This window comes from Zea mays, chromosome 3 (genome assembly GCF_902167145.1).
Source record: "Zea mays cultivar B73 chromosome 3, Zm-B73-REFERENCE-NAM-5.0, whole genome shotgun sequence".
Classification (NCBI taxonomy): domain Eukaryota; kingdom Viridiplantae; phylum Streptophyta; class Magnoliopsida; order Poales; family Poaceae; genus Zea; species Zea mays.
The window spans coordinates 54,954,622-54,969,428 of record NC_050098.1 but is presented as its reverse complement, the minus strand read 5'-3'; the positions used below and the strand labels follow the sequence as shown (position 1 = coordinate 54,969,428).

At 45.6% G+C, this 14,807-nt stretch overlaps 2 protein-coding genes across 4 annotated transcripts; one reads left to right on the top strand and one right to left on the bottom strand.

The window, feature by feature from the left end:
• The first annotated feature begins 1,086 nt into the window (after positions 1-1,086).
• LOC103650103 (uncharacterized) lies at positions 1,087-3,550 on the top strand. 2 transcript variants are annotated; one of them, XM_008675760.2, is made up of 2 exons: positions 1,087-2,026; positions 3,308-3,550. In XM_008675760.2, exons 1-2 carry the CDS (start codon positions 1,157-1,159, stop codon positions 3,371-3,373), a joined length of 936 nt encoding a protein of 311 aa, XP_008673982.1. In that variant the 5' UTR covers positions 1,087-1,156; the 3' UTR covers positions 3,374-3,550. The 2 variants fall into 2 exon arrangements, with proteins under 2 accessions (XP_008673982.1, XP_008673983.1); XM_008675761.3 differs by having other exon boundaries at positions 3,332-3,544.
• A 556-nt stretch (positions 3,551-4,106) lies between these two features.
• On the bottom strand, positions 4,107-8,005 carry LOC541969 (R2R3 Myb transcription factor MYB-IF35). 2 transcript variants are annotated; one of them, XM_023301942.2, is made up of 3 exons: positions 7,664-8,005; positions 7,451-7,580; positions 4,107-5,286 (listed from the first exon to the last, which is right to left on the bottom strand). In XM_023301942.2, exons 1-3 carry the CDS (start codon positions 7,794-7,796, stop codon positions 4,485-4,487), a joined length of 1,065 nt encoding a protein of 354 aa, XP_023157710.1. In that variant the 5' UTR covers positions 7,797-8,005; the 3' UTR covers positions 4,107-4,484. The 2 variants fall into 2 exon arrangements, with proteins under 2 accessions (XP_023157710.1, NP_001105092.1); NM_001111622.1 differs by having other exon boundaries at positions 4,485-5,259; positions 7,664-7,796.
• Positions 8,006-14,807: the final 6,802 nt, after the last annotated feature.

The following is a 14,807-nucleotide window of genomic DNA, read 5'->3' as shown; positions in this document are numbered from 1 at the left end:
TTTGTGAAGAAAGGTGGGATTAAAAAAACCTGCTCCACCCTCCCTTAAAACAGCTCCTCAACCAACCAAATATAGACCTCCCCTTAAAGTTTGATCGAAATTACCCGCAATTGCCATTGGACAAAAACATAACGAGCCAATTTATGGATTAAACATTTGAGACCATTTTATGCACTACTATGATGAGAATATTTTATATGTTATTGTTTCATAATTTTTTCTGTATATGCATTCTACTTATTGGTTTGTAACAAAGTTGAACTGCAAAGGGTAAAACAGACAATCGCCACAGACCACCAACTCTCAGCAGACAAGAATCAATTTACTTGCCAAACGGTTTTAAAAATAATTCTGATTCTCTAGGAGAATCAGGAGGATCAGCTCCTCACAAGGATTAGGATCTGGAGCTAAAGAAGCAGGAGCTGGAGCTTTGCCAAACGGGCCCTTAGTCCCTTTTTTGCCAAACACTAGGACTAAAATATGAACTAAAATGATTTAGTCTTTAGTCCTTTACATATGTGATAAAAGGGACTAAACCATATTAATTCCACATTTACCCCTCATTTAATTCAATTGTACTAATAGCAGGAGAATGTTAAAGGTCATTTTAGTCTTCTTGTGAGTCATTTAGTATATTCTTTTTATTTTTAGCTCCTAGAACCAAATATGTTAGGGACTAAACTTTAGTCCCCTAACTAAACTTTAGTCCCTATACTAAAGAAACCAAACATGGCCTAAAGTGGAGTAACGAGCAGCGTTGTGGAATTGGGATCTGATCGCAAGTCTTAGTGCATAGCAAAGATTTTATTTAAATCGTGGTTTGTTAGAGTTTTTTATAAACTTTCTTTTTTTCTAACAGCTAGAAACAAAGATTTTATTTAAAAAGTATTGCCGAACAGTTTCTTTAAATGCTAATTAAATGAAAATATTATTTTAAATTCCTCGCTAATATGTGTAAAAAATCTATATAAAATATATTTTTTGCAAATGACTTCACAATAATAAATTAATAATAATTTAGTGTGGAATTTTAAAACGTCCGACGCACAGCGCGGCCGTGCAGTTACCGACCGTTTCAAGCCGGGCCCCACCACCCGCACCCCATTTCAAAACTTGAAACAGCCGACTCGCTCGGATTTGAGAGGAAAAGAAAGCGATGGAGAACATGAGCAGCGACTGCGGTGGCTCCAAGCGAGGGATCCGATTCGGCTTCTCCTGGGCTGACGAGGTCGAGCGTGAGGAGCTGGAGCAGGAGGAGGAGGAGCGGCGGCGGTGGGACACGGAGAGGGAGCAGATCAAGGCGGACCCGTTCGGCGGAGCGCGGCCGCTGGGGGTGGAGCACCGGCGGTCGGAAATGGAGAGGGAGAAGGTCAAGGCGGACCCGTTCGGCGCGGCGCGGCCGCGGGAGGTGGTGTTGGCCGAGAAGGGCGTCGACTGGCGCGCGCGCGACTGCGAGCTGGATCTCCGCCTCCGAACCGCCCCGCGCCCGCGCCGCAGCCAGAAGCACGCGGCCGCTACGGCCACGAGCAAGGGGACCGTCGCGGCGCACGGGGCGACGCCCGCGCGTGGTGCTCCGCGGGACCAGGATGCCGCGGGCGCCGGACGAACGCCGCACCCGAGGGGGCAGCGCGCTGCCTTCTCCACGCCGTTGCCGCCGACGGTTAGCCACAGCGCTTGGGGCGGAAGCAAGAGGAAGTGTGCCGGGGAAGGGCCTGGGCCGTCGCGGCGAGTCCAGACGGTGGACAACCAGAGGAAGGTCTTCGGCGAGCTCAACGTGGGAGAGGGCTGCGGCTCCTCGATCAGAACCTCCAACAATAAGAGCTGTGACTCCGGTGGAAGTCAAGCCGAGGGAATCAAATCAAATATGCCCGCGGTTGCGGACGGTGAGAACAGATGTTGCAGGGTGACGACCACGATGGTAACCGCAACCGAGGTTGCTCAATCTGCTGTTGCCCAGAAGAGAAAGGGAGGGAAGAGGAGGAACGGAAAAAGATCCAAGAAGACTCCGAACCAGCAACAAACACCGGTACGCTAAGTTATCGAAACCGCACTTATTACTAAATAATGACTACTGAACTAAACTAGATGACGTGTCAAGTGGTGTAGTTTGAACTATTTGCTGCAACATTCATCCAGCATTAGTAGTAAACTACATTGTGTTGTTATTTGAGCTGATTAAGGTGCCAGACACATTCCGTGCTGAATTCTTACAAATTAAACTGTGTGGTGTGCTGATGAAACTGCTTTAGCCTTCGTGAAATCTTGTGTGAAAAGTTCAGCCAATGAACATGGCTTAGGCGGCTGATGTGCTGAAAACTTTGAAGTGAAATTGCATTTGCCTCAACAATTTCAGATGTATTTTCTAATACATATGTGTTCATGTGTTGTCATTTTTAACCTGAAGAATGTACAGTTCTTCCTACTCCCTAAAAATAATGGGTAGTCCATGATACGCATGTTCATTCTGAAATATGGACAAAAGCATCTCCGTTCTGAATTCTGTGCTATGTTTATTGTGTGAGATGAACTGACTAGACCGATTAGTGAAACATTTTAGAAGTGTTTTCCAACACATGTTCATGTGCTCATCATGAATGGTGTTGTCAGTTATAACCTGAAATCTAGAGTCCCCCCTGTTTCACGAATGATAAGAGGTAGTTCATTACATCCTTAACAATTCTATTATGTTATGGATTATATGCTGATTTGATTCCGTGAGATGATCTGGCTAGACTGATTAGGAAAATCCAACACGAAACATTCAACAGATGAGTAGGGCCTACTTGCAATGTTGACCCTTGCAGTCCATTGCACTGTTAGTTTCGATGTACAAACATTAATTTAGTCCGATCTGCTGAGAAGTTTGAGTTGTATTAAAATTTCTGCTGTTTGATAAATTTCAGAGATACCTCCCAACACATATGTTTTTGTGTTCATCTTGTCAGTTGTAATCTGAATGGTTGTTTTCCCTGTTTCACGAACGATAATGGGTAGTCCATGCCAGCCTTGCTAATTCTAAAGTATCAACAAAGATGAACATTGGTAGGAAGTAGGAACCAGGAGATTAGAAACATTAGGCTGTGGAACATTCTGAAGTTTGTGCCAATTTGAGAAATCCAGCCAAACAGTCAGCAAATGAGTGTGTACCTGGTAATGTTAATCCCCGCAACTTGGTCATGGTGAAAACTGTTTTCTCTAGATTCACCGCTGCTAGGCGTCCCTTTGAAAGGTCCAAAATCAAGTGAAATTGTCTCTCTTCTTTCACTGTAGGTTTTATTTAGTATTTCCCTGTCATCTACTCATGCAGGGTCATGTTCTTGGTTGTAATCAGGAATTCAGGATACCACAGTTCTCCCAGATTCAACAACGATAATGGCTTCACCCTATTTTGTAGGCGGTGATCGAAAATGAGTAATTCCACCTATTATATTTCCAAATTCTTCCCTTCTCAACTTTTTGAGCAATTGGAATCTAAGCTATTTTTTTAGAATGTGACATTGCACGTCTTTCTAAGGTTTATATATAAGTCTATCTCAAATTCAAAGGGTGAGAGATGAAAATTGATTCTATAGATTTACATGTTATTTTCTAATGTACAATTGATTCTATAGATTTACATGTTACTTTTATACCTGTTTCTCTATAAAATAAATATAGTATATAACTATCTTTCTTATATGATTTAGGACAATATACAAATATATTATGTATTCAAATATATTAACTTAATTAGTTTATGTTTAAATTATGATTATTAGAGTAGAATTCAATTTCAACGAAACAAATGGGACCTTAATGAAAAACCAGCGTATTGGCCGCTTTTAAAAAAAACTTCTTCTCAACATGCTTTCCCAGCAAGTTGTTTTTGTCCAACGTGAAGGTGAAATCAATGTTACTGCACTTAGACCTTGTTCGGTTATTTTAATTTTGTGAATTGTTCCATGTAGATTGGAGTTTATTGAAATAGGTTGAGATGGATTTTTGGCTTGCTACGAGCCTGAGCTATGCAGCCTAACTTGTATAAAATCTATCCGTTTTCTCCAGTAGATATACAAGGAATGATGGAAACACTTCCAGTCTGGCTCTGGGAGTTGAGGCTCTCGGCGATTGTAATCATGACTTGAATCAATTAATAAAGCAATCGTGTTTGTCAAAAGAAAAGACCTAAGGATTAGCAGACTATGGCAATCCCAGCAACCTTTTTTTTTTTTTTTTGCATTTCTCCGTCTGTAGATGTTAGACAGGCTCTACTGATGAAAGGTTTCCAAGTGATATTGCGTGCTTATTTTTCTACATTCTTGCCATTCTACGGGTTCGTGAGATCCGGCCAGCAAACAAAGATGTCACTGGAGCACTCCCCTTATCTCGTCTCTGACACCGCCACTCATCTCTGAACTGAACACACCCAAAAACCTACAAGTACCGGATCAAATTAAAAAGCATAAAGCATCACGGCAGCCATGCCCATGCTATCCTCGCACCTCCTAGAGATTGTCCAGGAAGAAGAGGTCTGACATGACATCGTCCTGCTGCTGGTGCCCTTCCTCCCCTCCTTCCGGTTCCGTGACCAACGTTTCGTCGTAGTCCCACACCAGCTGGTCCCACATGTCACCGGCGGTCGAGATGTCCAGCCCCATCAAGTCCCAGTCCATGATGGCCTTGTCGTCGTCTAGGTCCAGGTCCTGGGCCACGTCGCCAGAAGGCCCACTGGACCCACAGCCGCTTTCCCCTGACGGAGGGCCACTGTAGCTGTCCATGCACGAGCCATCGGGGCCCACCTCCAGCTTTGGGCTTTCCGGGGCCAGAAGCGCACTCACCATCTCCTCGCTCAGAGCCAGCGGGTCCTCCTCCTCCTCCTCCTCGGGCCCATGCCCATCGGATGTCAGGCCGCTGGCGCTGGCCTGCGCTTGCTCCTCTTCGCTCTGGGCGGTGCCGCAGTCATCAGACTGAGGCCTCGGCGTGGAGACGCTGCCGCCGTCGTCGTCCTCCGTGTCCCTGAGCTGCTGCTCCGCTTCTGCGACCTTGCTATTGCCCCTGTCGTCCTTCTCCTTGGCCTTCTTCTCCTTGGCCGCGGCCACGACGGCGCCCCGGCTGGCCCGGCCGCCGCGCCGTTTCCCGCCGCCGGGCAGCTTGCTGAGGTCGATGTCGACGACGACGCCGTCGCGGAAGTCGGCCGCCCGCCTGCTCAGGTGCGAGTTCCAGTAGTTTTTGATCTCGTTGTCTGTTCGACCGGGCAAGTGACCGGCGATCAGGGACCACCTGCGGGGAGAAGAAAGAAGAATGAAACTTGAGGTTGATGAGACTAGAACAGCAGGAGAGGCGTGCACAGGACAGGAGCTGCACTGCAGGTCCAGTCCAGGCGGCAGGCACATGTGGCAATCAATACGCGTGCTGGTGATCTAACAACCATAGCTAGCTGCGGCGCGCGCGAGTATAGTAAATAAACGAAACGAAATGAAGGATCGCAGCGGCGTCCAGCGCGAACTAATGCACCATGTGCGCGCGTTTCCGTTGGCAGGATTGCTGCAGCTGCTGCGGTCCATGAAAGGTGACGAACGCAAGTGGTTTCTAGTTTCTTGGTGACGACATTAATCCGCTCCGAATTTGCCGAGCCACGCATCTCTCATACAGTGCGACAGGCACCAGTGTGCAGTGGTCGGGGAGAGGGCGTAGCACTTCGGTTCTTGGGGGCCGATGTCTGTCTACCGACAAGTGGTGTGCGTGTCATGTGACGAGCACGATATAGATACACGTAGAGTAGGGGTACGATAGTCCCACGTGAGAAACGAGAGAGGTTCCAGGCGTCCAAATAACACGTAGCGCGTCCGACTTTGGGATCGCGGACCCGCCCCTACATATATATATTGTCCAAATAATGCCGGGGTGACCAGGATACCGAATATCCCAGTACGTGCAGTGCAGTCCATATCGTGTGGGTGTGGCCTAGCTCTTCGCTGGACAAGGAATATTCCCCTTTCTTTTTCTCTCCCTAACTCCGGCATCTTTTTTCTATCGCGTGTCTGAGTAAAAAATATATATTCAAACCACGTGTTAAGCGAGCCGGACCGCGTGGCAAACGACTGCCCTGCCCTACATGCCTTGCCAGCGGCCTGCAGCAGAGCTAAATTTAGGGGGGTCCTGATTCATTCATTTTGCAACTCGGTAAAATTTGTTTAGACGTCTGAATTTAGGTTCTTTTTATGTCTATATCTCAAATTAAAAAAAAACAGAGCTAAAACGAGTAGGGGTACTAATAATGACAGAACGAAGGATTATTAAAGTTGCAGATTTAGGACTAGTTTGCCAACACCATTTTTCCATGAAATTTCCAATTTTTCAAAAAAAATGAACTAATTTATCTTGGAAAAACGAAAAACCCTTAGAAAATAGTGTTTTGGGAACACTATTTTTCTAAGGGATTCCTATTTTTATAAGAGAAAATGAATAATTTTCCTTAAAAAAATAAAAATCTCATGGGAAAACGAGGTTTCTAAACTAGCCCTTAGGATTGTTTTTAATCCGCCAATGGGAATGACCAACGATTGAGGCGCGGAGGAAAGAGAAACCGAAGAAATAATTCCCTGCGCTGCGGCTGCCCTCTTCTTTTCCATGGCGATGGCGGCACATTCTACGTGCGCGCACGAGGCCAACGAGGGCGGACGTAGAAAAGTACCGTGCACTCACTCGCCCCATGACAAAAAGTGGCCATTGACAAAGGTGACCGTCCAGTGTGCAGGGTTTTTGCTTGCTCGACCATCCTGTCCATGAAAGCACACGGGGGGGCGGCTTCCTCCTCTTCCGTCTCCGTCTAGAAAGAAATGTGTCTTGACCACGTTTCTACCTAGCCGGCCGGCAAGACGGCGGGTGCACCACGACACTAACTGGACATCCTGGAATGGCATTGCTAAAACCGCGACCTTTTCCGCACCTCTTCTAGTCTCTAAAACTACATTTCAACCATCTATATTTTTTTTGATGGAACAAAGATAGCATACTAGTCAAACAGGCTCTATCTGAATGAACAATTGAAGGGAGGGGGAGGGGCATCTACGCGCGGCCTGGTTTTGGCAACTCCGTGTTCCTCTGCCATTTGATTTTGGTTCCTTCTCTTTCAGTGGAAGGGGGGAACAGAGCTTCTTGGCACATGCCCTCCCGTTCTCACTTTGCACCAGATGGAGAGAGAGAGAGAAAAAAAAAAATATCAAGTAAATTGGACCTAGATTCGCCACTGTCGGTCGGTGGCATAATAAAGCGCACAGGGTTTTTCGTCCCCCTACTACGTACCGTGCAAGAACTCTGAACCCTGAAGCGGCCCAGAGCATGGATGGAGTTGATTAAGCGCAGGAATTAATCAAAGAGAAAAGATGGACTGTGGACACGGCCCAAGCAGCTCGAGGTTGAAGGAATCGAATGCCAGATAGTAGATAGATAGATAGGCATGGACAGGTACCTGTTGCCAAGCGTGGCGTGGAGCTTGATGATCATGTCCTCCTCCTCCTCCGAGATGTTCCCCCTCTTGAGACCCGCCCGCAGGTAGTTGATCCACCGCAGCCTGCAGCTCTTCCCGCACCGCAGCAGCCCTGCCAGCAAAACCAGCCTCAGCCCCCCTATTGCCAACACACAGAGCTAGCTAATATAACAAACTCGCCACTTCGATCCGTACCGGCATTCTTGGGCAGTGACCTCCACGATCCTTCCCCGTGCTCCTTGATGTACCTCGCCAGGACCTCGTCCTCCTCCTTGGTCCACCTCCCCTTCTTCAGCCCCACCTTCTCGCAGCACGGCGCCCTCCCCATCCGCTTCTCGCTGCTTGGGAGAGGAGATCGAGCGAGGAGGAGACAGGAGGAAGGGGAAGAGACCACCGCTGCAAGCTCTGCCACTGCGAGGAATGCGGTGCGGAGTGGGATGGCTGGCTGGCTGGCTGGATCTGAAAAGTGAAAAGGGCGAGAAGGGATTGCTCGGGGCTCTGCTGCTGGTGTCGTCCGTGCCGTGCATATACTACCTTTTACACACATTATATACATACACATGGCACACCAGGAAAGGTGCGTGGGACGTTTCACCGGGGGCACGTAACAACAAAAAGTCGTGGGCGCGGCTCGTCTGCGCAGAGAATTCATGGCCCTGGGCCTGACACGTGGAATGTCACAGAAGACCGGGGGGGGGGGGGGGGGGGGGGGCACCCCGTCGTTACGTGCACCCCCGGAGGTCCACGAGAGACACGCTCGTAATTGGAGGGGTTTTCGTCGCCCTAGGCCCTAGCGGTTTGTCTACAAGTAAGAATATTCGGTTTGTTTGAAGCTAAGAACATCGGAAGGGATCGGAGTGAGCTAAAATTATCTTTCTATTTAAAACTAAATAGTATAAACATTTTAGCTCTTTCAATTCTCGTCGGTATCCTCGCTCTCAATGTCTACCTGTAGTAGTTTCCAACTTCACCTAGGAAACACGAGTAATCAAATAAAACTGTAAGCTTTTTTGTTATTTTTTTTAATGCATACACGATACGATGCGTCTTCTCATGTCTTGTTCAGTATGGCAAAAAGGGTAAAAGCGAAGGCCTCAAACAAAAGGGCAGAGAAACCACATGCCCCTATACGTGTGACACAAGATCCTAGCCCTTCTTGTGCGTAGGTGCATGTGCAACTTGTGTCACATTCCGGACACTAGCTAATCAATCAGTTAGCTAGGCTGTACCAGCAGCAGAGCTTGGATTTACCGAATTACAAATCTCCTACTCACTCCAGTCACTTGCATGCTTGCTCCCCTTTCGCTTTTTTTCCCCTTCTCTTTTGCTCCGGAAAGCCGGACAGCTTTTTCACGTGCCCAGAAACAGAATATGTGCGGCCTTTTGATGCCTCGTTTTTACGATTTGGGGTGATTGCTGGCTGGGCCCGGACGGAGTGCAGTTTTCCCCACGTGCTTTCTCTGATTCTGCAAACCCATGCATGCACGCAGAGAGGGCAGAGGCAGTCTACATGTGCGGATGTGCGTCCCCCCATGCATGATGGCCTTGTGGCATCTTTCAGTGACCAACAGCAGCACAAAATCTTGTTTGTTTGGTTATATATATAGTTTGTATATTTGGAGCCATGTGCTTACAATAACTAGAGGAAGCACTGACTCGATCAACGGTGTCATCCAGTTCAGTCGCATCAGGTTCGGACGACTATAAAAACACCTCTAGGCTGCCAGTGATTAGATTTTAGCAATGGCGGCGGCGGCGATTTCCTCGGACGTGCGAGCAGCAGCGATCCCGGTGGCCAGCGGCGGTGGCGCCCTGAGGCGGGTGACCGGTGGCGACGCTCTCGAAGCGTATGAGCGGCGGCGGCGCACCCTAGGCTCGGTGGCGACGACGGTTGCGCGAGGCGCGATGGTGGCCCTGAGGGAGGTGCGCACGCGACGACGGATCCCAGAGGCGCGCGCGTCCCGGAGTGGCGCAAGCTGGCATCCCACCTCCCGCGACGACGACGGACTTCTCTAGGCGCGAACGGTGGCGGATCGACGGCCCTGATTTATGCTATTTTTATATATATTTATGCCTTCAATAGACTTTTATGATATATTATGAGTTCGTATCTCTTCTTCCATCTTTTGTATGATTATGGTATTTTTATTCACATTTTATGTTAATGTTTATTGATTTTTACGTAGTGTACCGCAATGCATAAATATCTTCGACATGTAGCATAATTAGTATCAGTATATATCATAAACTGGTTCTAACGAGCCTAACTACATGACTGTTGGAGAGATCATATATTTATGGACGAAATAAAGCATAATTGAAAATCATTTTTTTTTGTTTCCATGCATGTCAATCCATTTAATTTAAAATCACATTCTTGACATCCTAAATTCGTGGCATGCAACAAAAAACAGTTTTTTACACAGTGTACCGTAGTGCATAAATACCTTCACCATGTACTATAATTAGTATCAGTATATATCATAAACTGGTTCTAACGAGGCTAAATGCATGCTATTAGAGAGATCCTATATTTATGAAGGAAATTAAGTATTAAAATCAGATTTTTTTTGTTTCCATGCATGTCAATCTATTTTCTTTCAACGCACATACTCGTCATCATAAATTTGTGCGCATGCAGCAAGAAACAGATTTTTTACGCGATGTTCCACACTGCATAAATATCTATACCGTGTAGCATAATTAGTATCAGTATATGGCATCAACTGGTTCCAACGATCCTAGCTCCATGGCTGTTGTAGAGATCCTACTTTTATGAACGAAATAAAATATTTAAATCAGATTTTTTGTTTGCATGCATGCCTATCAATTTCCTTTCAACTCACATTCTTGCCATCCTAAATTTGTGCGCATAGAGCAGGAAACATATTTTTTACACGGTGTACTACAATGCATAAATGTCTACACCGTGTACCATAATTAGTATCAGTATATGTCATAAACCAGTTCCAACGAACTTAGTTGCATTACTATTGTAGATATCCTATATTTACGGGGGAATAAAGCATTTAAATAAGATTTTTTGTTTCCATGTATGTCAATCCATTTCCTCTCAATACACATTCTTGCCATTTTAAATTTGTGCACATGCAGCAGTAAACTGATTTTCTACGCAGCGTACCGCATTGCATAAATAACTACATAGTGTAGCATACTTAGTATGAGTAAATATCATAAAATGTTTATAACGAGTCTAGCTGCATGGTTGTTATAGAGATCTTATATTTATGGACGAAATAAAGCATTCAGATCAGATTTTTTTATTTCCATGCATGTCAATCTATTTCCTAAATTTGTGTGTATGTCTTTCAAAATTTTCGTGCATGCAAGTAGAAACAAATACGCAGCGTGTGGGGGTGAATCCGATTGGAGGGGAGGTTTGACCTGGTGCATGGCAGGAGGAGGCACCAAACCGCATGCACCTGGTTGTTGGGTGCGACCCAGGGTAGCTGGAGCTTCTTGTAACTACTAGCTCAGTGCTCGTGCGTTGCAACGGGATCATATAATAGATCGATAACTTATATATACAAATATGTGTTATACTGTTATGAGATAGAGGACGACATCCACGAGCCGTCCGGGATGACGTTGAAGAGAAACTCGGGTCTGTGACGCACGAGCACTCACCTAGTAGTGTAGTATACAAGATTTAACAAGACAATTTAAAGGCAAAAATTCAAGAATGATCTTTCATAGACTACTGTAAATTCATGACTAAAAGCTCACTGTAATTGACTTGCTTGAAGAACACAATAATACTACTGTGAATATGGAGCCATTGGCAATTTTGCCATTATCATTTGTGGGCTTCGCCAGTATGCCATCGGACCCACAAATCATAGACACAGACGGTCCCACCAGTCATAGACACGGGATGGCATAATAACAGGCAGCCAAAATTGAGAGTGGCAAAATAGCAAATTTCTCGTGAATATGTGATATAACTTAATCACAGTAGTAAAATTACATCTGATGTTGTATTTGGTAAAAAAAATCTTTTTTTCAAAATTCAGAGCCAACAACTAAACTCAGGTGTTACAAGGTACAACGAACCTTACTATTCAGATTATTAATATAAAAACTCAAGACAGGTGTAATCCTCAAACAATCATAAGCAATGTGTATAGGAATTTTAGACATAATGGTGCCTACCACATGCTTTAGTATTCAGATTATTAACACAAACTCATGACATAATGACCAAAAAATATTAACACACAAACATGGACATAATGTTGTTTAGGAATTTCAGACATATATAGAGGTCAAATAGAGGAATTTCAGACAATGAACAATTATCATCATCAATAGGCTAGAGTTCAAATTCTCAATATATGAACTTGACATATAATAGTGCCTCTAGCAGTGTCGCCTTAGTTTAAAAGCAGTAATATGGCATAGAGAGGAGAGGAGAGGAGAGAAGAGAGGAAATAAACAATATCTATTGCTTTCCATATAAACTCACAAAGTTATATATATTCCAATCCCATGGAGAGATGAGGGGAGGAGAGCTACAAAAACCAATCATGTTTTGTTTCTCCTTTCAGGCCTAACCCTATGCAGCAGCATATTCATCCAAGAAACCAACAACCTGTAACATATCCCTTATTATCCTACCCATTACAAACTTGTCATTAAAATTAAATTCAGTACTGACTAATATTATCTCGATCAATCTTCAAGGACATCGAGCTCGATTTTGCTATCCACAGAGAATGGTGCATGTGGACCCTTCTTTCTTATATGCATCAGGTGGTCTAAAGTTGGCTTTAACCTTTAGCCCACCTTACATTAGAGACTTGGACATCAAAAGAAAGCTAAAACATTCTAAAGCTTTTAGATCTCTAAGTTTAGAAGAGGGAGGCAAACATGCCCTAGAATATTGGAGATCACAGCTGCTGCTATCACCAAGTAACACACTAAGATATCGAAGACCGCAACTGCTGCTATCATCGTTTAAAGTATAGGATTCAGTGGTGGTGCTTTTGCTTCTACCTTAACAACTAAGATCTCAATCCATCTTAATTTGTCCAACCGAACTCTGAATGAAAAAAGGAATCGCATTTCAGGAATGATTGACGAGTTAGCACAATGCAGGTTCAGAACCTTTGGTTATTTCCAAAATAAAGACTTGCGTGTATGGCTATAACAATTTATACTTTTAAAAATGGATACTTATTGAGACCTGATAACCACATTTAGCTAGCTTAGTAGGAGAGAGAGCATGCTAACCCATAATGCCTTATAATTACTGAATACTGATGAACCAGCGGAGCCATACCTCATTGACATCCTCAAGTAGCTCTGACAAACAAATTAGGGGACATGACAAACAAATTAGGGGACACTACCTCTGCGTATCTGCACAAGGGCCCAAGAGAGGTGGAGCCCGACCATAGGAACGGAGCTCTCAGCTCCCACACCGTGCACCAGTGAATGCGAGCAGCTGGTCTGGCCTTCCAGTAATCCGATCTGCATGCAGTGTGATCCAGGATTCACGTGGATAAGGATGAAATCAAGAGAGCGCTATCTAGGATCACACGCCAATAGCACAAGGAAGGAAGGAATGAGCGAGCGAACCTTGAGGAAAACATCGCTGACGGGCTTCTTTGTGTGGCTCTCCGTCGTTGGTCGCAACCCCCGCCACCGCCCTCACTCGTCGCACATCGCGCTGTGGTCACGGTCGGAGCTGCCCTTTCGTCCGGTCGACCGGTCGAGCATGGAGCAATCAAGTAGGACTCAAGGAGGAGGTAGCGGATTTATGGCGATGGATCGGGGTAGCGGGGCCGAGTGTGGGTTGTTGGCTTGTTGCGCCCGTGGGTGTGGCAGGCGGGGGGTGGGGGCGGGCGGAGGGATCATGAGCTAGAGGGGGAGATCGTGGAGGGAGTGGGTAGTTTGGAGGGAGATCATGGGGGATTCCTTTGCGCGGGCATCTGGGAGTGAGCTGGTGCTCCTGAGATGGCTGAGATCGATGATGAACAGGAGAGCACGGGACGGAGACGGCGCTAGCAGGAAGAGCTAGAGGGCGAGGGCTCGCTGGGCAGAGAAAGCAAGGGAGACTGACCCTAAAGCCAAGCTGGGTCAGGGTAAGAAGCGTGCGGCCTCCTGGCAGCTACTTGGGCCGCACCAAAGAAACACAGCCCACGCGACCTATGTCGTCGTCACGGCTTGCACATTTTTATGACCATACCGACCAACCAACATAGCTTCTACCGGCTTATAAGCCTTCCTTCTTCAGAGAAAGCAATCGTGGTCAAATGCTCCTGCCAGTGTCAAATTGAGGCAACTTTTTGCGCGAGCAGACGTGGGTCCGGTGTGTGCAAAACTAAGGGTGGCTGTCATGTGGGCGCCCATAGTCTGCAATGTGGGCCCAACGTCCGGAGTGTGTGATGGCTTGCACGATAGGAATGGCTGAATGGGAATGGGGGATTTTGTCACATGGGACCGGAGTGCCCCAAGTCAGGAGTTGCTCGACGTCCCACGTCACAGAATGTGATGGTTTGCCAGACAACAACAGCGGAGGAGCCATTATGGCTTAGTGTGGCATCAGCCATACCTTACTTTTAATAACTCTCATATCTTCTACTATAACATCAAAATAAGACGTGGTGTGGTGGATATGTTGTCTCTAATCTAGCACCAGGTCTTGAGTTCAATTCACAATTCTTGCAGATTTCATTTTTTGAGCCATACACATTTTTCTTTGCCCTCCGCTACTGCCGGACAGAACCCAGAGATGAGGGCAAAACAGGAAATGAAAAAAGGCAGAACAGAAAATGGCAGGCTACCCTTACCGGCTTAATAAGTAGTAGAGATATATATATGTTTGACTTGGATTCGGGAGGGAAAATTTAGCTTGTATTACCTCAAACTAAGCCTCCGTAAATCGTGGCTTCAAATTTCTACTCTCTCCGTTCCATAATAGTACTCGTTTTAGCTCTTGATTTTTATGTCTATACTCAAATGAGTGAAGATGAACCTATACACATATATAAAACTCATACTTCAAGTATTGTATGAATCCATTAATTAAATAAAACACTTTTTAATTTGGGATGGAGGGAGTAATACGAATATATATATAAGTAATACACTTTGACAACTCATATTATGCTATGCACGGTCGCAGTGGAATCCACATCATCAAATGTTTTTTCCGTGATGGAAAATAACTGCTTTTTTATGGGATTATTATGACTACGTACGAGATACGCCACGCGTGCCCTTACCATCTGGCAGGGAGCAAAAGACGCAAAAAAAAATGCTGTGGATCATAAGTTAAGACAGATAGTTGTATGTGGTAAAGTACGTTACACGG